This window comes from Neofelis nebulosa, chromosome 10 (genome assembly GCF_028018385.1).
Source record: "Neofelis nebulosa isolate mNeoNeb1 chromosome 10, mNeoNeb1.pri, whole genome shotgun sequence".
Taxonomy (NCBI): domain Eukaryota; kingdom Metazoa; phylum Chordata; class Mammalia; order Carnivora; family Felidae; genus Neofelis; species Neofelis nebulosa.
In genome coordinates, this window is record NC_080791.1 from 114629554 (window position 1) to 114651961 (window position 22408).

General features: G+C 64.8%; 1 protein-coding gene across 16 annotated transcripts in view; it reads right to left on the reverse strand.

Moving 5' to 3' along the window:
- BRSK2 (BR serine/threonine kinase 2) overlaps positions 1–22408 on the reverse strand; it is a 62288-nt gene that overhangs the window by 16235 nt on the left and 23645 nt on the right. For 15 of the 16 annotated variants that reach the window (XR_009250177.1, XR_009250174.1, XR_009250175.1 and 12 more), the window contains exons 2-12: positions 9442–9536; positions 8076–8161; positions 5368–5508; positions 4027–4143; positions 3309–3342; positions 3069–3137; positions 2806–2952; positions 1691–1722; positions 1194–1358; positions 1004–1101; positions 768–918 (exon numbers count right to left, since the gene is read on the reverse strand). Coding sequence is in view for 12 of the 16 variants with exons in the window: in XM_058690070.1 (XP_058546053.1) it covers positions 768–918; positions 1004–1101; positions 1194–1358; positions 1691–1722; positions 2806–2952; positions 3069–3137; positions 3309–3342; positions 4027–4143; positions 5368–5508; positions 8076–8161; positions 9442–9536 (1135 nt within the window). In the remaining 4 variants the exon portion in view is untranslated. Of the gene's footprint in view, positions 1–767; positions 919–1003; positions 1102–1193; positions 1359–1690; positions 1723–2805; positions 2953–3068; positions 3138–3308; positions 3343–4026; positions 4144–5367; positions 5509–8071; positions 8162–9441; positions 9537–22408 lie in introns of those variants that run through there. The other variant, XM_058690076.1, reaches the window with a different exon arrangement.

A 22408-nucleotide genomic window follows, 5' to 3' on the forward strand; every position in this document is an offset into this window, starting at 1 on the left:
TCAACACAGGCCAACAGAGCAAAGCTCTGCTCAGCTTGGCCCAGCCCAGCTCAACCCAGTCCAACCTAATCCATCCCAATCCAGTCTAACCCAGCTCAGTCCAACCCAGTCCACCCCAATCCCACTCGGTTCAGCCCAGTCCAGCCCAGTCCAGCCCATCCTATCTCAATCCAGTCCAGTCTAGCCAAGCCCGGCTCAGTCCAGCCCAGTCCAGTCCCAGCCCAGCCCAGCCCAGCTCAATCCAGTCCAGGCCAGGCCAAGCCAGCTCAGCCCAGCTCAGTCCAGTCCAACCCAGTCTAGCTGAGCCCAGTGTAGCTCAGCCCGGCCCAGCCCAGCCTCAACCAGTCCAGCTCAGCCCAGCCCGGCACAGCCAAGTCCAGCACAGCCAAATCCAACTCAGTCCAGTCCAGTCTAGCCCGGTTTAGTCTAGTCCAGCCCAGCCAAATCTAGCTCAGTCCAGTCCAGCTCAGTCTAGCCAAGCCCAGCCCAGTCCAGCCCAGTCCAGCCCAGTCTAACCCAGTCCAGCTCAGCCCAGCTCAGCCAAGTCCAGCTCAGTCCAGTCCAGCCCAAGCAGCCCAAGCAGCCCCACCGAGCCCCTGGCACAGCGTGTGGTCCAGCCCCGCCCGGTGGCCTTGGCCCAGCCCCAGGACTAGGGGGCAGAGGTGAGCCACGCCAGGCCCAGCACAGCCCGTGAGGAAGGAGTGCCAATGCCGACCAGGCCGGGCCACCAGGAGGCAGAGTGCTGGGTCCTCCTGGAAGGCACGCACCTCTGGCCATGCTGGGCCATCTCGATGGCCCGCCGCGCGGGCACCGGGGAGCCGCCGTCTGTCACGCTGAGCACCTCCATGGACTTGCGTTCCGGCCGCCGCTTGCCGTGCCGGTTCAGCATTGGGGAGTCCACACGCTTCCGAGGAGGGTCTGTGTGCAGACAGGGGTCAGGGCCAGGCAGCCCGCTGGGCCTGGAGGGGGCAGTATGGGACCAGGCCGCCCTGGGACCTTATACCTATTTCGTTTCTGGGGGGCAGGTCCTCGTCCTCGTGGCTCGGGTACCTTTCTTTCCGGTCCAGGAGAAGGAAATAGATCATTTTCTCCTGGTTTTCCCTGCAGTGGGTGAGAGGCAGGGAGAAGGGTCGGCAAGTCCGCTCCCCGAGGGGCCCCGCCCGCTGGCCACAGCGCAGCCCCCGCCAACATACTCCTCGGACAGCAGGTCCTGCAACAGCTTGTTGCGGTCCCGGAAGCAGCCCAGCGAGTGCATGCTGTCCAGCACGTCGGGGTCGATGTCCTCCAGGCTGGGCAGCGAGCGGATCTGCACCTTGCGGGGGATGGGCTGCTCCGGCTCGGGCTCGTTCTTGCCCCCTCTGTGGATGACAGGCACCGTGGGGTCACTCACCCCCACCCCTGCAGCCTGGGGCTTCTCCGCCCCCACCCTGAGGTGCTGGGAGGGCGGGGCCCACCCCTTCCTGGGGCCCTGCAGCTTGCCGCTCTCCCTGCACCCGGCCCCTGCACACCTCCTGCGTCCGGCCCGTGCCCAGCGCAGGCCGGCCCGGGGGGCCTTGAGAGCCAGGAGCGGCTGAGGCTGGGAGCTGGCCTGCGCTGGGCTGGGTCGCCCCCCGCCTTCCCTAGCAGGCCCTCCAGGCCACGGTGACGGGTGACAGGCAAAGCAGGTGATGTGGGAGGAAAAGCTACTTACATATACCATATGTGTTTCTGAATGTGCTCTAGCTACAAGGAAAGAGAAACAGGGAGTTAGTACGAGCAGGGAGGGAGGAGCCCACGTTAGGAGGCCAGAGGGGGCAGGAGCATGGGGAGGGAGGACCACAGGAGTGTGCAGAGAGCAGCACAGGAGGGGTGGGGAGGGGAGGAGAGAAGGGACGGGGGGGGCAATGTGGGGGGAGCATGGAGAGGGGCTGCACCCCTGACCTAGTACCCCTGACCCTGCGTATCCCAAGTGGAAGAGGAAATGCTGGCCTAGAGAAAGAAGGAAGGTGGGCAGGGCTGGGGGCTGCAGGCAGGGCTGGGGGCAGAGGGAGTGAGCAGGGAAGCAGAGTGGCCTCCTGGGTCTGGCGGCTCCAGGCCGAGGCCAGGGGAGGAGAGCAGGGGAAGCGGCCAGGGCGGCCCTCCTTGTGCACAGGGAGGGGCTGGGTGCAGGTGTGAGCAGGAGGCTTGGGGGCCAGCCCTGCTCTCCCCCCAACTCCACCCAGGACAGCTTGGCTGGGAGGAGGGGAGAGGGTGGCCCCTTGGGCACGGGCCGCCCCTGTCCTGCAGAGGACAGTCAGGGGAGTCCTGCTGCCCTCGCTCTGGGGACCTGCCATCCCGGCACTAGCTGAGCCCCAGGGAGGCTGGAGACGGCCAGCTGGGGGCCTCTTTCAGAAGTGGGAGCTTACCCCCCGCCACCCTCTCTGGTCCCCAGCTGTCCTGGGGAGCGGTGGTGAGGAACTATTCACACCAACCTAGCCCTGGACAGCCCGGGAGACAGGGGCCTGTATTGTGGGCACCGGCCTGCCAGGCACACCAGCACTCCCAAACCACGTGTGCATCCCTGTGTACCCGCCTGTGCTTGTGCACACACGCCCGCGCAGCTGTGCACACGTGTACGTGCACCCGGTTCCAACCCTTGTGCTCCCTCTCACACACGCCGTACGCACCAAGAGCCCCCCATACCACACTCAGGCACGGGCCGGCCCTTCCCTCTGGGAGGAGGCTCCGGAGACGGGAGCCCGGCCCTAACAGGGTGGCCCCGGGCAGGGATCTCGCAGGCTCCGGGGGGGGGGGGGGGGGGGGCCCTCCACGACGCCTGGGACCCACCGTGAGGCGCCGGGCCGCGTCCACCTCGATCATGCCGCGCAGCAGGCTCTGGCAGTCGGGTGGGATGAAGTGCGGCATGTGGAAAACACCCCGCTTCACCTTCTCCAACAGCTGCCTCAGGTTGTCGTCGTCAAAGGGCAGAGCCCCCTGCCGGCAGGGACCGGGGTCACTTCAGGCGGGGTGGAGGCGGGGGGGGGGGGGGGGGTGGGGGTGGGGGGGCGGGCAGCACCACGGGAGGGAGGGAGGACGGGCAGGGGGCTCACCACCAACAGGGCGAACAGGATCACGCCGCAGCTCCACACGTCCGCCTTGCGGCCGTCATACTTCTCCCCCTGCAGGCGGCAGTGGGGTTGGCGGGGTGAGCACCCAGGGTGGGGGGCTTCGCCCAGACCCAGGGTCGGGGAGGGAGCCAGCCGGGGCCTGGGGGTCCACACAGCCGACGTGGGGAAGGCCCTTGGTCGGGCAGGGACTCGGGTGGGGGTGTGGGGGCAACAGCCACTTACCCGGATCACCTCGGGGCAGGCGTAGTGGGGGGACCTACAGGCAAAAACGGCGGTCAGGCCCGAGGTCCAAGGCCCCCGGGCCCTGCTGCCTGCCCTGGCTGTCCCACCCCGCCCGGACCTCCAGGCTGCCCCCAGGACCACAGCAGCGCAGACACCCTGAGGCACGCTCTGCCCGCAGCAGATGCCCCACTGTGGGGCCCTCAGGCCCAGCAGGAAGCTCAGGGGACTTTGATGACAGCCCCCTTACGACCTAATCCCCGCTGGGTACACTGTGTGCTTCTGGGGGAGACAGGGGCTGTGGAGCCTCTGGGCTCTGCCACGCTCGAGGCCATCTGCCTGCCGTCCGGGTCCCAGGAGAGCACAGTCAGAAGAAGGACCTTGGGGCGCTGCTGAATGGGCCCCGCAGAGAGATGGCCCGCCCGGGATGCCCCTGAGCGAACAGGTGGCCGCCGGGACTGGACCAGCCTTCCGGGACGCGGCCAGAGAGTGGAAGGAGGGTCTGGGCCTGGCGGGTCACTCACTGCACGGCACTTGGGAGCAGAATCAGGGAGCAGAGCCAGAGGTCCTGGGGCTGTGGCCGCCCCACCCCCACCCTGCCCCCCGCCCGCAGCAGAGACCACTGGCGGCCTGTGTGGGGGGCGGGGCTGGGGGCTGTGCCCGAGCGCAGGCCTTCAGGGGCAGCGGCCCGGGCCCCTCCTGGCCCTGCGGCTCCGCTCACCCGCAGCTGGTCTCCAGCAGGCTGTCGCCAACCTGCAGCGACGCCATGCCGAAATCCGCGATTCGGATGTTGTTCTTCTCATCCAGTAGAAGGTTTTCTGGCTTCAGATCCCTGTGGCTGGGAAGGAAGGCGGGAATGAGGCTGACCGGTCCCCTAGCTGCCTCCCCCTCCCCCAAAGCCCACCCACACAGCACGGGGCCAATGGCAGCCCAGCCTGGTGATGTCACAGGCAGCCAATCAGAAGTCGCCTGCCGGGCTGCTGGGATGGAGAAACGGGGACCCTCTGGGGTCACACCACGTGCTCCCACCCATCCTGGGCAGGCTCTGCCTTACTCTCTGGGGTCTCCCCACCATAAGAGCTCTAGGCTGAGGCCATCCCGAGCCCCTCCAATCCAGGGTGACCTGGCCCCAGGAGCCCTAAAAAGGCTGAGGAAGGGGCTCCCAGAGCCTTGGGTGGACACCTGGCAGAAGCTTCCTGATGTTCCTGAAAGGGGTCAAAAGAGAATGTGCTGTCTGCCCCAGGGGCACGGGGCGGGGTGGGGGGAGTGCAAGGGTGGGGAGAGGGTACCTGGTGGGGGATGGGCACCTGGTGGGAGACGGGGTGGGGGGTGTGGGTACCTGGTGGGGTGGGGGGCACCTGATGGGATGGGGGGCACCTGGTGGGATGGGGGACACCTGGTGGGAGATGGGGAGGAGGGGCACCTGGTGGGATGGGAGGGCACCTGGTGGGAGACGGGGAGGGGCACCTGGTGGGATGGGAGGGCACCTGGTGGGGTGGGGGGCACCTGGTGGGGGATGGCACCTGATGGGATAGAGGGTATCTGGTAGGGGATGGGAGCACCTGATGGGATGGGGGGGGCACCTGGTGGGGTGGGGGGCACCTGGTGGGATGGGGGGCACCTGGTGGGAGGCGGGGAGGGGCACCTGGTGGGAGATGGGGAGGAGGGGCACCTGGTGGGATGGGAGGGCACCTGGTGGGAGACGGGGAGGGGCACCTGATGGGATGGGGGGCACCTGGTGGGAGATGGGGAGGAGGGGCACCTGGTGGGATGGGAGGGCACCTGGTGGGAGACGGGGAGGGGCACCTGATGGGATGGGGGGCACCTGGTGGGATGGGGGGCCACCTGGTGGGGTGGGGGGTACCTGGGGGATGGGAGGGCACCTGGTGGGGTGGGGGGCACCTGGTAGGGGATGGGGGCACCTGATGGGATGGGGGGCACCTGGTGGGGTAGGGGGCACCTGGGGGGATGGGAGGGCACCTGGTGGGAGATGGGGGGGTACCCGGTGGGGGATGGGGGCACCTGATGGGATGGGGGCATCTGGCAGGGTCGGGGCACACACCATATGGAGTGGCTGTGGCAAAAGTCTAGCGCAGAGATGATCTGTCGGAAGAACTTCCGAGCCTCTTTGGGGGTCAGCCTGCCCTTCTTGACAAGGTAGTCGAAGAGCTCTCCACCAGACACGTGTTCTAGCACCAGGTATCTGCAGGGGACAGGTGGGCGTCAGCTGGCTGTGCACCGTGTGGTCAGCCTGCCCCGGTGCCACCCTCTGCCTCGTCCCAGCCTCCGGCACCCTCAGCACGGTGGGCCTCCTGGCAGGCCTCTGATGCAGGGAAGCTGGGAGCAGGCCACGCCCAACCCCCTGGCTGAGGGGCCGCTGGGCCTCAAGGCAAGAGGGGCGCTGTGGCCGCTGACCCCCATGCAAGCCGGGCTGTGACCCTTCTAGGCCCTCCCCTGCCAGTCCAGGCTGGGCTCCCAGAGCAGGGGAATGAATCAGACGCTTAGGCCTGCGGGGCGCCCAGGCCAACAGGGGAGGCCCCAAAACAGGGTGGGCCAAGGGGCTGGGGCAGGGTATGGCTGGGGGGTCCCCCAGGGCTGGCCCTCAAACGGGGTCTTGGAAGACAGCGTAAACAGGGTGGCCCCCCAGCAGGATAGTAACTGCCCCCACTGGCTCAGGGGGCCCTGGGGGCCTGACTGGGGCTGGGGCTGGGGCTGGGGGCTGGGCCACTAGGGGGTTCTGACAGGGGCCTGGGCTCCCTGGTTCTGTGGGCCAGAGCAGAGCACCTGCCCCAAGGCCAGTGGTCCCCAACCCAGCACTCCCCTATGCTAGCCTGCTTCCTGGTCTGCAGAGCAGGTGGCTGGCAGGGGTCCAGGGACGAAGGGCCCTCTGGGCTCCTGTGCAGGGCAGGACGGGGACAGCTGGAGGGGGCAAGTACAGTCTCTGGCCTGGTGACAGTGGCTGCAGGGGAGGGACCCGCCCCCCCCCCCCCCCCCCGTGTCCAAGCTCAGCCTCACTGATGCCCGCAGGAACCCCGAGGACTTGCTGGAAGAGGCCAAGGGCACGGGCAGAGGGCCAGGAGGTAGGGAACCAGCCGTCTCAAAAGCTTGTCTTGCAGGAATGGAGGGCTCAGCAGGGGTGGGGGCTTAGGGGGCCTGAGGAGAGAAGGGGCAGGGAGGGGGGCACAGGTGGGATTCTGGCAGGAGGGGCCATCCCAGGGGTCCTGCCCGGCTCCTGAGTGGGAGGCCCAAACACAGCACCTCGGTGAAGGGGTCCCCTGCCTGCTCCTCCACCTGCATGCTCCCAGGGCTGCCTTGGGGAGGGTGCTGGGCCCAGCGGGACCCAGCCTGGCCGCCTGATCGCTCTCCTGCTGGCCGTGGTGTCCCTGTCATTGGGCCTGTGCCCAGCCGTGCCTCCACTGGGCCTTGCCATCCCAGGCCCCTCCCTGGCTTCCTGACCCCCACCCCAGGTCCATCCCTGCAAGTGTCTCAACATAAACGAGACACGATGGGTCCCCTACATGTTGTGTGTGAAGGTGGCCAGCAATGCCGGCCCCCACACTCACGGGATATTGCTGGACACTGACCACAAGGTGGGCCCCAGTCAGGCCGATGGTGGCGGGTCGTGCAGGGGTCTCAGGGAGACAGAGTTCCTCGTACTCACTGGTGTCAGGGGCGCCAGGACCACAACCCACCTCCTGGTGCCCCTACAGCTATACTGACTCATCTCCGGCCCCCACGTGAGCGACTCTGGTCACCCTACCCTCAAACACTTGGAGTTGGCCACTCATGCCACTGGGCCTCCAGCTGCCACGGCAAGGGGGGGCAGGCGGGGGTGCCCCAGCTATGAGGAAACTGAGGCCCAAAGAGGGACAAACTTGTCAGGGGTGGGACCAGGACCATCCTCAATCCATGTGCCCAAGCCTTCCTGCTCCCCCAGAGCAGCCCTCACTGTCCGGCTTCGTGCCCCAACCCCCATGGCCCAGGACAGTATGGCCGGGCTGTGGATGGCCACCTGGTGCCAGCCGGCCTGGCCCGTGAGGTGCCCACGTCTTTTCTGGGGAACCAAAGTCGGGCCTGGGGCTTGGGGCTTGGAGTTGAGACCTCGAGGTCCCCTGGGCCAGACCCCTGCATGCATTTCCCCACTCAATCTGAATGCCCCCAAGAAAAGTGCCACTGGAGCCCCTCCCTGAGGGACAGGGCATCACAGGATGGGGCCCTCCTACAGCCACACAGGCAGTATTGACAGGGCTGAGCGCCCCCTTGCAGTGACCCAGTGACCACCGCCCACCCCCCTGGTGAGCTCATTGAGGCCACACGGCGGGCGACCTGGGGCCGGGGGAGGCGGGGGGGCAGTCTCCAATTTGCAACCCAGGAGCGCCCAAGATAGTGAGATTTCCGCTGGCCTCTGACCTCGGCAGCACAGGGGTGGGTGCCCAGGGAGGGTGAGGGGCCTGGTGTGGCCATCGAGCCGTCAGCCAACCTGGGGTCCCAGTCCCGTAAGGGAGCGGATGGGGGCCTCAGTGGGAATGGGGAGGGTCCCTGGGGGCCCTGGCAGAGTGACTGGGCCAAGTGGTTCCTGTGGCTTGACACCGGCCCCCAGGCCCTGCCTCCAGAGAAGCCCTATGCCCTCGGCGGTTCAAGCTGGTGGCTCTGCCGTGGTCTGGGCCAGGAGCACTGACCGTGGACACCCTCTTGAGTTGGCTCCCTCCCCGGGGCCCCACGGCCTCGCCTCTGCCCCCTCCCCAGCTCTCCAGACCCGGCAATACCTACAAATATTTTTTGTTTTCATAAACATCGTGCAGCTTTAGAACGTGAGGGTGTTCGATGAGCTTCAGGATGGCAATCTCCCGCTCCACCTGCACGGGGAGAGAGGTCCAGCTGGGGGCGGGAGCGTCCCCTGCCACCTGCATCCACCCACCCTGTCCCCTCCTACACGCAGCCCTGGGGCCAGGTAGACGCCACGCTGCCCTGACCTCGAGGGGGTCTCTGGCTGGTGGGGAGACAGTAGGATCTGAGTGGGCTGTGCCCCCCGCCCGACACCTCGGTCAGGCTCATGGCGGGGGGGTGGGGGGGGTGGGTGGAGGCTTTGGACCAGGGCCAGCCTAGATGGGGTCTCCGCCCCTGTGGGCTGGCCCATCCCGTCCCAGGGGCATCACACAAGGGGGGCCGCCCCTCCGCGCCTCCACCCTGGCCCTGCCAGGCCTTGTGGGCCCCTGCCACCGAGCTCGTCTCTGTTCAGATAGCTTATGTGCATCTTGAACTCAGGGTCCCCAACTGAACACGGTCCCAGGAGCTGTCCAAGGCAAAGTCGGGATCTGCCCCCACCCGTCCAAGCCACCGCTGCCTTCTCTTAAAACTGCCCCACCTTTGGTCCCTGGGGTTCCTCAGTGGGGCCCACCCCAGTCCCTCCCTGCCCTCCTGGCATACTGGCCACACATGCCCGCCTCGGGAGATGTCTGGGGAAATGAGGGAGGCACAGTCCCCAGGGCAGGGGGCAGCCACGGTGATGCGGAGCCCCCAGCATGCCACCCACATGCAGAGGTGTAAGTGCCACACCCCCCAGTGAGCAGGCAGGTGGGGGAACCTGAGGCCTGGGCAACCCCTTCCCACCAAGCACCAGTCCGTGCGGGGCCCGGTCCGGTCCCAAAGGGGGTCCAGATTCCACCACAGGACGGGCTCCCGGGATGGGGGGAGGGAGGGGGGTGGGAAGCAGGAGGAGCTGTTGTGGTCCCTGGGGAACTGTCACTTCCTCGGGGGAAGGGGCCTCCTCCTGGGTCTAACTGGGGAAACTGAGGCCCAGCCAGCTATCCCAGCAGGTTGGTACGGCACCCGGACTGTGCCCCAGGATGCGGCCTCTCCCTCCTGGGCCCCTGGCTGAGGCGAGGAGAAAGGCCAGGCAGGGCTGAGGAGGGAAGCCAGGTGCAAGGTGGTGGCCGTGGTCACTGGACGCCAGCACAGGGAGGCTGCTCTGTAGCCAGGAGCTGCCCGCCCTGGGCTCCAGCAGGAGCGAGTGGGACCCACCTGGGCTGGCTTCTCTGTAGCCCCACCCATGGGACCCTCACCACGGGGACCCGCCGCCAGGCTGTCCCCCCAGACCCCCCAAAGGGCCCCCTTAGGCCCCCCCGCCCGAGCTCACCTTCATCAACACAGACTCGCTGAGCTTCTCCCGGTTGACAATTTTGATGGCCACCTTCTGGCATGTGACACAGTGAATCCCCAGCTTCACGAGGCCTGTGGGGTACAGAAGCCCCCTCAGACCCCATCCAGGGCCCCAATCGGTAGGGACCCCACCCACTCCCCACACAGGCCCCTCACTCAGGTCTGGTTCCTGTCCCCCACCTCTCTCTGCTAAGTATGCCTCAAGCCGGACACCCACAGCCACTGCCCGCCCTCCCATGCCCCTTGGTCACTGCCCAGAACAGCTCTGTCTTGGAGCAGCAGCCCTGCCCCACACCATGTCCCCCTCCCAGGGACCAGCCCTCTGACCTCCTGGACCCCTCCCCCATGCCCTGGAGGCCATAACAGCGAGAGCCCCCGCCCCAGGCCTTCGGCCACTGCCCAGGCACCTCCAGCAGGGGAGCCAGGGTGCCCTCGGGTTCAGGGCCACCCCTCCCCACACAACAGTGTCCAGCTCACTGGTGTCTCGGGGACAGCAGGACGGGCCTAAGGCCACTCCCTGGGCAGCACCACCTCAGCCTGCCATGCCCATGCCCCCCCATCCTGGGTTCCCCACAGGACAGAATCCACCTCTGCTCTCATGACCATGCTTCTAGGGCTCACAGTCCTGGTTGCTGCTCCCTTGTCATGTGGCCACAGCCAGGCATCCCCTTCCCCTCCCTGGCTGGGACAGGCCACCAGGGCCACCAGCAGCCTCACCCCTGCTGCAGCCCAGCCACGGTCAGCTGCCCTCCTAACCTCTGGCTGGACCCTGCTGTGGCCTTGGGACCAGGACATCCCCACCTGTCCGTTCCTGAGCCTGGACCCCCAACTGTGACATCCTCCAAGGTGACTGTCATTCTCAGACAGGCGTGTGAAGGTTATCGTGATGGCCCCTACCTCCAGCATTTGGGGACAAGGGGGCAGGACCCTTGACCTTAGCATCGCAGCCCGACCCTGACTTGTGCTCTGCCGGGGGTGCCCCTCCTACGGGGATTGAGGGATGCCCGCACTGCTTCACCCAGACCTGGTCAAAGTCAGGGCCCGGAGCACATGCCTGCCCCATGTTCGGGGTGACGCAGGCCCCGTTGCTGCTGCTTCGGCCGTGACCTTGAACTCCTCGTGCTCACCAGCTGCTTGGTGTGCTCTTCCCCCACTTTTACGTGGGGCCTAGGTAGGGGAGATTCTTACCAACTTGCAAGAGCCCTTCAACTTTATGAGAAATGGATCCCTCGCCATATGATGGAAAACACGGTCCCTTAATGGACCGCACATCTGTAACTCTGCATGGCCTCCGTGTCCTCCCGTGGAGCGTGGTCACCCCTGACCCTCCAGGCCCAGCTTCTCACTCTCCCCTTGAGTCAGGATGGGCGGGCCTGCCAGCCACAGCCTCTCGGGTGCACAGGGAGCTCTGGGAGGGCACCTTCTTGGGTGGGGCCCGTGGGCCAGAGCTCCCGTGCTCAGCGAAGACAGACGAGCTCCTGGGCTCGGCTTCATGGCCGCTGAGGCCGCTGAGGCCCCCGGCTCCCACCCCAGGAAGGGCTGCAGACCCCTGGGGCCTCTTGGGGCTGCCTTTGCTCTGGCCCTGGGCCCTGTGATTCCGGGTCTGCGGGAGGGGCAGGGAGTGCACAGCAGGAAGAGGAGACAGCAGGTGCGTTGCTGTCACCCATCTGTAACCCATGGCTGGAGGCCAGGGGGCTCACGGCCTCCAGGACAGAACCGGCCCCACCGCCCGTCCTATCTCCAGACAGCAGGCACAAGCCAGAGTCCGAAGCAGGACTCTGCCTGGCAAGCCCCCAGAACAAGGCTGAAGGGCCAAGGGGACCTGGGGAAACAGGCAGCAAAGGCCACCACCCCAAAGTGGACAGGCTCCTGCGACCCCCACAGGCTCAGGACAGACGCCTCCCACGAAGAGACACCTGTGGTCCAGACACGCGACCCCCACAGGGCAGACAGCCATCGCCACATCTGGGAGAGCACTCCCGAGACCAGACGGTGTGACCTGGGGCCAGCTCTGCCAGACTGTTCGCGCAGCAAAGACCAGGCAGGGACAGGCGTCCTCAAGTGGGAAGGAGTGAAGTGCTTCTGGCTCAGCCACCAGGGTACCCAGCAGACTTGAAAACGCAACACAGCTGGACGGCACAGCAGGGACGACGCGCTTGGGCCGATGGGCGGGGCCCACACGAGGACACACGCGCACACACCGCACACACCAGTGCACGCGCGTCCTTAGAAGGAGGGAATCACAGACGTGCGGGGGAAAAACATCTTCCTGCTTCGAGAAAAGGAAAACAAACGGGTGTCAAAGTGACAGGGCGCTTGACAAACACACCAGCCGACGGCAGGAGCAGGACACGACCCAGCCGGTGCCACCGCCGTGACCAGGACAGCCATCCTGGCGAGTGCCCCGTGCCGGGCGCTGTGTGAGAAGAGGGACTCCCACTTCGTACACGAGGAAACTCGGTGGTCCCATCGCCAGCCGCTGCACAGCTGCACAGAAAGGCCAAGGGATGAAGGGCCCAGAGGACAATGGATGCCAGGCAAGCCCCACGCCACGGGCCCAGCCCCCGACAGCAGCTCATGGGCCTGTGGGGCGAGGCCAGCCAGGAGGCATGGCCAGGTGCAGGGGGGCTGCGCTGGGCAGTGACCTGGAACTCTGGCAGCTCCCTCCCTACCTTCGTCTTCTTCCACTTGCTACCCCCGCCGAGAAAGTCTTCAGGCCCGCAGACTCCTACACACCCCTCAAAACCCAGCGTGGCGGTGCCCCTCCTTAGTGAAGCTTCCCTGCCACCCTGGGAAGGGTGACCTAGCCCTGGGGGCCTCTGGGGTGGGGTGTCTGGGTTCCCAGCAGGCCTGCCATTTCCCCAGAGGCAGAGAGTGGAGAGTGTGCACCGGGGAGCCCTCCTAAGCAGGCTCGGGATGGTGGGAGGACAGCGTCTGCAGGGAAGCCTGCAATCAGACTAATTCCCCAACCCTGCAGCTGCGCAGGCAGAGCTCCCCATTGTGACGTACGATTGTGTTTGCAGCAAACATGGGCGCACACCAACGCAGGGAAAGTCTGCCGCGTCACAAATGATCGCCGGGGCAGCGGACATGGTCCCACCCAGGCGGCGGGCGCTTGAGGGTGCTGGACCGCCTGTGTCTGCGCTGCAGGAAGACTCCAGGCATCAAGGAGCCCCAGGGGCATCCCGGGGAGGGCTCAGGCGAAAGGCCAAGGAAGAGCCCCGAGCCCCCCAGGGCTGTCCCACCCACTGGCTCCCCACTGCACCCCAGACTTGGGCACAAACACACCTGTGCCTTAATGGGGGTGCCCACCCCCGGGGGCCCCAAGCCTGGCCAGGAGAGTCCAGAGGCCTGTAGGCCGCCATCTGAGAGCAGAGCCTGCATGCAGGGCCCAGGGCCCCAGACAGTGTGGGGCCCTCCCCGTGCCAGGCTGGGGACAGGGCTCCAGGGGTGCACTCCTGCACTCTCACTCAGCTATTGGGGCCCCTGAGCCCCAGAGGGGGCCAGAGAGCGGGTGGGCGGGGAGCTGCTGGACTGGCTGTGCTCTCCAGGGTGGGCTCAGCAGCTCTCTGCAGGCAGTACCCGGCCCTCCTGCCCTGGTGGCTCTGACCGGCCCTCACACCTGCTGCGGTGGTCTGGAGGGGGAAGGAGGCTGGCCCTGCGTGTGCTGGGCCCCGAGTGGCTGTGAGGGGTCCAGGGCAGCCCCAGAGCCGTGGGGAGCAGACAGGCGGGGCTGGCAAGGGCCAGACCCTCCGGGGCCCCAGCACGGAGGTGGCCTATGGGGCCTTGGAGGGCCGGGGGCAGTCCTGAGCAGATGCCTCACCCTCTGGCTCCTGGGGCTTGACCTTGCCCTCCCTTCTCTTCGTGGTCATGGTCCTTGGGAATAAAACCATGCTGGAGTGCCCCGAGCCCCGGGAGCCCCCAGAGGAGGACCCGGACATCACTGCCCAGACACTGCCCTTCGGTTTGGGCGGAGGTCGGGGAGCAAGTGACGGTGCTGCATCTGGGAGGGAGGGGAACCCTCTGTGCCCCAAGCGCCAGCCCCGTCGCCAAGGAGGGTGGTCAGGGCTGATGGGCGGTGGGACAGCCTGGGGATGGCCCTCCCTACGTGGACAGGTGGGGCTTTCGATGAGCCCCCCACGCTTTCCAGCCTCCAGTGCCATTTCCACCACAAGGGCCAAAGGTGCCCACCTGGGGAAAGCCCTGGTCTGACGTGGCCCTAGACCTGCCTCTCGATCTCTCAGGGTGGCCTGGCCACAGCCTGCTGTCCTGAGCCTGACCCTCAGGAGTCCTGGTCACTCCATCCACTATCTGCTTCGAGCCCTGCAGACCCCACGGACACGCAGCTCAGCACCCCTGGGGCCCATCCGGTCTGTCCTTCCTTAACGGGGCCAAGAACCGTCCCTGAAGCCCTTGGCCATCCACTCCTCTCCCTCCAGGCACTGGGGACCCACGGCCTGGCCTCCTCCAAGTGCTTGGGAACACGTCACACAAGCACCCTGCCCCCATTCCTCCACCTGCGGCCACCAGGTCCAGTGCTCCCCGGGCTGGCTCCACAGCGTCCTGAGCTGAGCACCCTTTTCCAGCCACCCTGCGTGGCTGCTGCAGGGAGGCGGGGACCAAACAGAGGCCTGACTCCTTCTGGTAACATTCCTGTGTGAGGTCCATCTCTGATGTCCCCGTGTGCTGCCCCCCTGCCTGAGCCCCTGGACGGGCAGAAGAGCACGGTGGCCCAATCCCTCCAACCCCCTGCCTCTGTGCATCCTCCCCTCCCTGGCAGGCCCCTGTCCCATCCCCCGTGGGGGAGCCTGAGAGGAGTCAGGTGACAACGGCAGACCGACCTCGAAGTCTCCCCGCGGAGCCACGTGAGGTCATTAACCGCCAGCGCCATGGCAGGCACCCACTGGCCGCCCTCTCTGCGTGTCCGCCACGTGCCAGGGTGGAGGGCCCTGCGCAGAGAGGAACCCGGAGCACGAGAGGCGTGTGCCCATGCAGCACAGGCCCCGTGGCATGATCTGCCACGCCTGCACTCCCCGCACTGCCGACTGGCCGCGGGCCGGGGCCAGGTGAGTCCCGAGGGCTCTGCAGGCACCTGGAAACGCCACCGGCCCTGCCTGCAGAGCCCCGTGAAGCGATGCGCACGGGGCCACAAGCAAAGGCAGAAATGACTGCCTCAGCCGCTTCTCATTCCAGTCACCACGTCTAGATCCTGCCATCACCACGGGCGCCCACCCCTGGGGAGTGGAGCCCCTTGGGGCTGGGGCTTCTCTGAACGTGGTGGAGATTTGGGCACTCCCCACTCCCACACCGTCTGCAGGGGCTCCGTGGGCGCCCACGGAGCCCCTGTGCCCCCCTTAGCCACAGGCCGTGGTCCTGCCTCAGGAGTTTGCCAGAAGGCCCTTCTTGGTGTCTAGCAGCCTGAAGACCCGGGAGGAAGGTGAGAGTTCAGGGAGAGGGTGGGGGCAGCTGAGCTCCGGAAAAGCCTGTGGAGGAGAGCACGTGGGCCGAGGAGCAGGACACAGCAGTCCCTCTGGGGAGGAGGGTGGCTCTCTGAAATCTGGAACCTGGCCCTGAAGAGGAAGGCCACTGTCCGCGGTGCTGACCAAGCCGCTGCCTGCCCACGGAACCCGCAGTGTGCTCACTCTGGGGGCCTGTGCTGGGTCAGTGGGTCCCTGGGCACGGGGGACAAGGGACAGCAGCTCCTGTCGTGGGTTCTGGGGAGGGAGGCTCATGGGGGGGGGGGCGGGGGCAGGAAGCTTCTGCTGACCCAGGCACAGCGCCTGCCCAACCTCGTGGGGTACCCATCTGCGTCTCGGGAGAGACCAGTGTCCGGCCACCAGTGCTCACAGGTCCACCCGAGGGTCACTAACACCTGAGACCATCACTAGCCGCTGCACCTCTGGGACCATGCAGCCAGCTCCCCTGGGGCCACAAAGCATAGCTAAGAGTGACCCATTTTCTGCCACCTCAACATGCCTCACTCTGGGGCTCTGCTCGCGGGGGTGTGAGGGAGCCCGGCACAGCAGACACGCCTGCCTTCCTGGGGGTGGACAGCCCTGTCACCCCTCCTGCCTGGGCTCTCCTTGGAGGAGGCAGGGAGGTGGCACCACACTGGCTGTTGGAAAAATGAGTCAGCAGGGCTGGTGGCCCTGAGCCAGCCCCCTCCCCCAAGCCGCCCACGGCAGGCAGGGCAGACGCACACCGCCTCGCTGGGGGAAGCTCTGGACATCACGGGTGGTCTCAGCTGCCCCCAGCAGCCTCGTGTTCCTGCCCTGGCCACTGTCCCCACACATACAACCACCCCACGCCAAGGCCAGGACCCACATGCCTGGATCTGGAGGCAGAACCAAAGGGGCAGAGGCCAGGCATGGCGTTCTCCATAGGCCAAGGGTCCCAGATGGGAGCTCGGTGCAGTCAGCCATGCCTGGGGCACGCAGCCAGAGGCAGTGGGCCGCAGAACCAGCCGGCCGGGGGGCTTCCCAAAGAAGCTGAGCACTGAGCTGAGCCCAGAATAGAGCTGGTTTGGGGGCTGCAGAGGCCCCTCCCCCAGCTCCCGGGAGCAGCTCGTGTGCAGAGGCCATGAGGAAGGAGGCACAGGCCCCGCATGCTGGAAGCCAGCCTCCCAGCCCTGCGGCCCCTCCCACACTGCACCACGCTGGCCCGTGTGGCCAATGAACGGTGGCAGAAAAGAACCCTGCGTCCTTCAAGGAGAGGTGACAGCTACAGCTTCCTTCTGGCGTCCACTCCCCAGGGTCCCTGCGCTGAGGAGCCCACTGCCTTGTCTTAAGGCAAAGAACAGAGGCCTCCAGCCAACGCAGCCTGGCCCTCACCCGCAACCTCGTGAGATTCCTGAGCACAGCTGCCTGGCTCAGCTGCCCCTGGACCCCTGACCCTCAGGAACCACGAGAGAGTGTTTGCTGTCTCAAGCCACCAAGTTTGGGAGTCCCTTGTTAGGTAACAGCAGGTCACAAACACGCTCCGCCCTCCAACCACCAGGGTCGAGGTCTGGCATCCGGTATGATCTGGACACACGTGGGAAGCAGCCTCCTGGAGTCAGGTGCATGGCCTCACGGACCGCCTGGCGGGTGCTCCCAGACAGGCGCCCCAGCCTGAGTTTCCTCACCTCACCTGTGGAAGTGGGGAAAACAGCCCCTCCCACCCGGACCCTTCTGGACAGCATGGAGCTCTCCTGGAGACTCGGTCACTGGAGGAGGGGCACCAGGCTGTGCCTCTCTCCACACCCGATGGGGTCTCCAGGCTAGAGACCCTCTGCTAGCCTGGCTCAGTCCGGGTCCTATTCCTTGGAACCCACGAATGTGACCTCATTTGGAAAAAGAGCTCTTGCAGAGGTCAACTCTAGATCTCATCGTGAGAATGATGATCCTCCAGAGTGGCCCCTGAAGCCAATGACAAGCACTCTTGTGACAGAGGGGCACAGCAAGCATGCCACACAGACATGAAAGCAGACACGGGGTGGCCAGCAAGCGGCCAGAAGCGGGGAAGGGGACTGGAATAGGCCCCCCCCACAGCCCTCAGGCCTCCAGCCCCCACAACTGAGACAGGGATATACTGTTCCGTCAGCCCCAGGGACAGACACTGCGCCTCTTCCGCTCACGTACGTATTTCTTGGACCTTTCCGCCATCGTAAACCTCCCAGTGCATCTCAGAAAGCTTCCTATTCATTCGACTGCGACCTCGGCTAAGCACGTGTGTCCAGGGCCCTCACTATAATGGGAGCTTCTCTCCCGGTCCGCCCCACCCCCCCACACACACACACACACATGCACGCACGCACGCACACACACGCTCAGCAAGCCACTGTGCCTGGCCAGAGCGGGCAGCTGCTACAGCATCAAAGCTCACAGGGCCTCCTGACCCAGCATCAGCCTGAAGGTGTTAAGGACAGGATTTGCAGGAGGGGGTCTGGTCCTGCCTCCTCCGTAAGAGGCTCTCCCCACTGCCCTGCCTGCGTCAGGCACAGCCCTGGGGGGAGGCACCCTGTGAACCGCAGCCTCAGTCACTTGAGCCCTGGCTAAGGCCCTGGGGCAGGTTGGACTCTGGGGGGATGGCCACGCCTGGAGGTGGCTGCCCGCTCCAGCCATGCCGCTGGTCGGGAAGGAGACTCCTAAGTATTTTCCACTTGAACCTCGGTCCTCACAGCAGGGGGCCCATTCTCCTGCCACTGCCCAAGGGGTCAAGGGTGAAGCCTGCCCATGCCTGGGCCTGGGGGCAGTGCTTCCCCAGCTGGGTCAGGCACAAGCCCCAGCCCCAGCACCCCCTTTGAACAGGCTCAGGGAGTCAGCTGGGTGGGGCGGAAGCCCAAAGACGCTGAAGGGAATGAGTTCAGGTTCCCGCCACAGTGGGGAGGGGGGTCCTTTCAGCACCGTGGACAGGGACCAGTGCAGCCCCACCCCCCTCCCCGCAGCCCTCCGGCTTGGGGGACTTGCTCAGGGCTACACAGCTGGGTGACACCAGAGCCAGGGTGCCCTGGGAAGCCGGTGGTCAGCACTCCCTGGGCACCTCCTCTGACCACACCCCTGCTCCTTCCCGAGCCTGGCTGCCCGCGTTCTGGGGGCCGTGGCATGGCAGTAACCTGTGAGCCCAGGACACCAAGTGGAACACATACACACGTCTGACCCACCTCGGGCACCTGCGGCAACCCCAGGAGGCGCGCCCCAGGACTCCGGCACCAGGACACTCGGGGCGCATAGGGCCGAGGGACCAGCCCTCCGTGGCTAGAACACCCCCTCCAAAGGGTAAGGGGATGCTGTGGAGGCCCCCCCCTTCCTGGAAGGGCACCCACCTGGTGGCAAGCTGTAGCTGGGGAGAGCCTCCGGGAGGCCAGGACTGCCAGGGGCTCACTGTGCACTCACAGACCAGTGGGCGTGGATCCCGACGGAGGGTTTGAGACCCATGGTCAGGGAGACTGCAAGGTCCCTCTGGACTCAGGTGGGAGGGCATCACTGCGCAGGCCCCACTGGGGGTCCCCAGCCTGGAAACCCTGCAGGTCCTGGCGGCACCTCCCCCTGTGCCCCCCTTTTTTTTAATGTTTATTCATTACCGAGAGATGGAAACTGAGTATGAGCAGGGGAGGGACAGAGAGAGGGGAAGACACAGAATCCGAAGCAGGCTCCAGGCTCTGAGTCCTCAGCACAGAACCTGACGCGGGGCTCGAACTCACAAACCGTGAGATCATGACCTGAGCCGAAGTCGAAGTCGGTCGCTCAACCGACTGAGCCACCCAGGCGCCCCCCCCACCCCCACCCCGTGCCTCTCTTCACAGCAGGAACTGGAAGACAGTCCAGGTTGTTCCCCACTAGGCTCTGGTGAAAGACGGCGGTGTAGGCCGTGCTGAGGCCCAGCCCCTCCACCCAGGGGCCTGCCACAAGAGGACATTGGGCGGGGCCTCCAGCTGCTTGCCGCCCACTCCCCCCTGCCTCCAGCTCCTTGGGGGTGAGGGGCTTGGGGTCAGGCCCCAGGCCTGGTGTCTATTCTGATGAATAAATGGGCCCAGGCCCCACCATCCAGCAGCCCACTGAGCTCTTACCCCACACCCTGACCAGGCGCCCAGACACCAGATGGGCGGACGAGGAAGCCGTTTGGGAGGCTGCCCGCCCCACCCACCCCGAGCCCTCAGCATCGCCCTCTCCTCTCTGCTCTTCCGGGCCGGGACCCAGGGTCACCAGTGCTCACGTCTGGCTTCTGAGGGGGCTCTGCGGCCGCCGCCGCTGGCGGAGGATTGATTGTGTGCCCTTGGGGGGGGGGGGGGGGCGCCCAGTGGGCGCCTTTGGCTCCCAGGTTCCAGGAGCACCCCAGCCCACGTGGGACACACAGACCCAGCGGATTCGCTTCAGACGCACAGCACCTCTGCAGAAAGGCCGGCTGTGAGCCGGAGCCCCACCCCCCGGCCGCCCTGGGCTCACAGACTCCGACTGACTACTGATATGGGGGTGGGGGGCGGCCGCTTTGAAGTTGCCCAGACTTCAAAGCGCCTTGTTGCCCGAAGCATCGTCTGGGCCTGCATTCCTCCCGCGCCCGTGCCCACCAGACCCGACCTCCTTTCCCCTCCTGCAGGCCCTTGCCCCAGCGCTGGGGGAGGGGGAGAAGGGGTGCTAGGCTGGCACCCTGGTTCTCCCGGCCTCCTCCTGGGGCTCTGTGCTCCCCAAACCCTTCTTCCTTCACTTTGGGGGCAGGGAGGTGCGGATCCCCACCCTCAGCTTGCGCGGCGGATCCATAAGCCCCGTGCACCCACGTTTCTGGGCTCCGTGGAGGCCCCGCAGGCCGGCGACACCCCCACGCCCCACCGTCACGCGGCCGGCTCCTGGTTCACACCCACGCATGCTCCTCCCAGGCTGGGAAGGAGGACCCAACGGGGGTTGGGGGGGGGGGGCCAGAGAGGGGACAGGGAGGAAGGGGACACTGGCCCCAGCAGGCTCAGTCTCAATATAGATCCCGCCGTTTCCTTCGCCCACCAGGCGCCAGGGGGGAGGCGGTGGCGCGCGTCTCTTGGGAGACAACTGTTCACGCTCTGAAAAGGAACCTCTCAAATTAAATTAATTAAGCCCTGAAATATTTCACACCCGCTGCAGCCGCTGGGCCCCTCTGCCAAGCTCCCCGCCCTCCCCACCCACAGCACCCAAACACCACGTGGGGGCCTGCCACCCCCTCTGAAGGATGCAGGGGAGCCCCTCCTCCTGTCACCCTTGACCCCAGGGAGGAAAGGGACATGGGGGAGGGGAGAGGCCGGCTCCATACCCACCCCGTCTGCCTCTTCCTGCCTCCCTGGTCATTTGAGAGCTCCTTGCATCACAGGGGGCTCTTCTGGGGCCCAAAGGCCCTTCCCAGGTACAGCGGGCCATCTCTGCCTCTGTGCAGCTCTACCATAGGCAAGGACCTGGCTTGGAAGCTTGGCTCCCCCTCCTCTCCTGGGGCGGGGGCTTCAGTGGCTCCATCAAACTTGGGGTATCCTAATACCCTCTCCACCTGTGTAAAGATGGAAAGAGACCCGCCCCCATGCACACACGCCCGCCACCTGAAGCACCCTATACTTGACCCCTTCCCCTCCCAGAGGCAGCCTGGGATTGCGCCCATAAAGAGGCTCAGCTGTGTGTGTGGAGGGGGACTAAGCCTGGGCAGAGCCAGGGGGTCTCCACAAGGGGTCAGTCAGGGAGCAGGTAATGAGGGACAGGACAAGGACTGGGCCTGCCAGTCTCCAGGAGACCCAAGGGAAGCTCCAGGTGTCAGTGTCAGCCAGGGAGCCCGCGGCAGGCCTGAGGGCAGGGCTGCAAAGACAGATGTGGCACTTATTGAGGGTGTAGAGACGGGAACAGCCCAGGTTGGCACGCCCCTCTCCATGCCAAGAAGGACAGACAGCCTGGGACAAAATCCAGCACTCTAGGGGCCAGGAGGCTGCCCCGAGCAAGTCTTCTTGTTCCGACAGGCCTGATGGCCAGTCCTTGCCCGTGCGCACCTCCCCCGCCCCGACATCTCACACTCTGAGCAGGGGATCCCCCCACCCCCGCCAGAGAGACCCACTTCCCACACGGGAGGAGCCGTGCCACCGTGCAGGCCTCCTCAGTTCGGGAAACAGCCAACTACACATTACCAGAGGGAGTCCAGGACAGAGAGACAGAACCGACCTGGCAGAAACAGGTGTTCAGAAGTTCTCTTCCTGATTAGCGCAATGACTCGCTCAGATTTAGTAAGCTGCTACATCTGTAAAACAAGAAGCCTGCAGAAAGGATGAGATGTGAGGAAGGAGCTCTGGGAAGTCAAGACTAGCCTTCGGGGGGAAGGGACAGCGGAACGCAGCACCACAGCGTGAGCAGTGCGGCGCGACTGAGCACAGAGACAAGACATGAACCAAGAGGAGCTGAGAGTGGACCGATGTTCCTAAGGCCCAAGGCCCGGTGGGGATGGACACGCCACAGCGAAAGGCCCCGCAGACTCAACATACTTAGCACTGAACAGAAACTCACTGAAGTGGCCACTCGGTCCTGACCCAGCTGAAGTCCCGCGTAGATCGAACTGACCGGCCCCACCCTAAATGCCTGACAGGGAGGGATGCGCCCATTCTGGAAAAACCTTACCTGGTGCAGTTGAACTGTTCTTTTTTTTTTTTTTAATAAACAATATCCAGCATACAATAAAAATGACGCCAGACACAAAGGAGTGGGAAGATGTGACCCTACTCTCAAGAGAAAAAATAGCCAATAGAAGCAGGCCATAGCTAATCCACATATTAAAATTTTCAGAAAAGGACTTTAAAATAACATTATAAATATATACACCTTTTCTCTGTCCTCTCCCTCTTCTTCCCTCATAAATATGTTTTTTAATTACAGAAAAGGAAAGACAAAAAAAAAATCCATTGGATGGGCTTAACAGCAGAGCAGACACACACAAAAGGATTAGTGAACTCTATAACAGGTCAATAGAAACTGCCCAAACTGAAATACAGAAAGCAAAAGAATGAAAAACAGACAAACAAACGTAACAGCACATCAGAGACCCATGTGACAATTCCAAAAAGTCTAACATAACTGTAATAGGAGTCCCAGAAAAAGAGGAGAGAAAGAGAGAACAAAGCAAAAGACATATTTTAAGAGATAATGGCCATGATTTTCTCCTAAATGTATTATATACATCAGCCCACAGATCCCTGAGGCTCACTGAACCAAAAGCAGGGCAGAAACGTAGAAAACCGCACCATGGCATATCACTGCTAACCTGATACAATTGAAAGAAAGTGAGAAAATCTTAAAACTAGCCAGAGAAAAAGATGGTCTCTTTTTCTCCCCCACTCACTGGGGGAGTGCCAATAGTGCCTGACTTCTCTCCAGGAAGAGTATGACCAGGAGGCAGTGGCATACCACCTCCTCAGTGCAGGAAGAAATCCTAGAATTCTATACCCAGCAAAAATATCCTTCAATAAAAAAACAAAA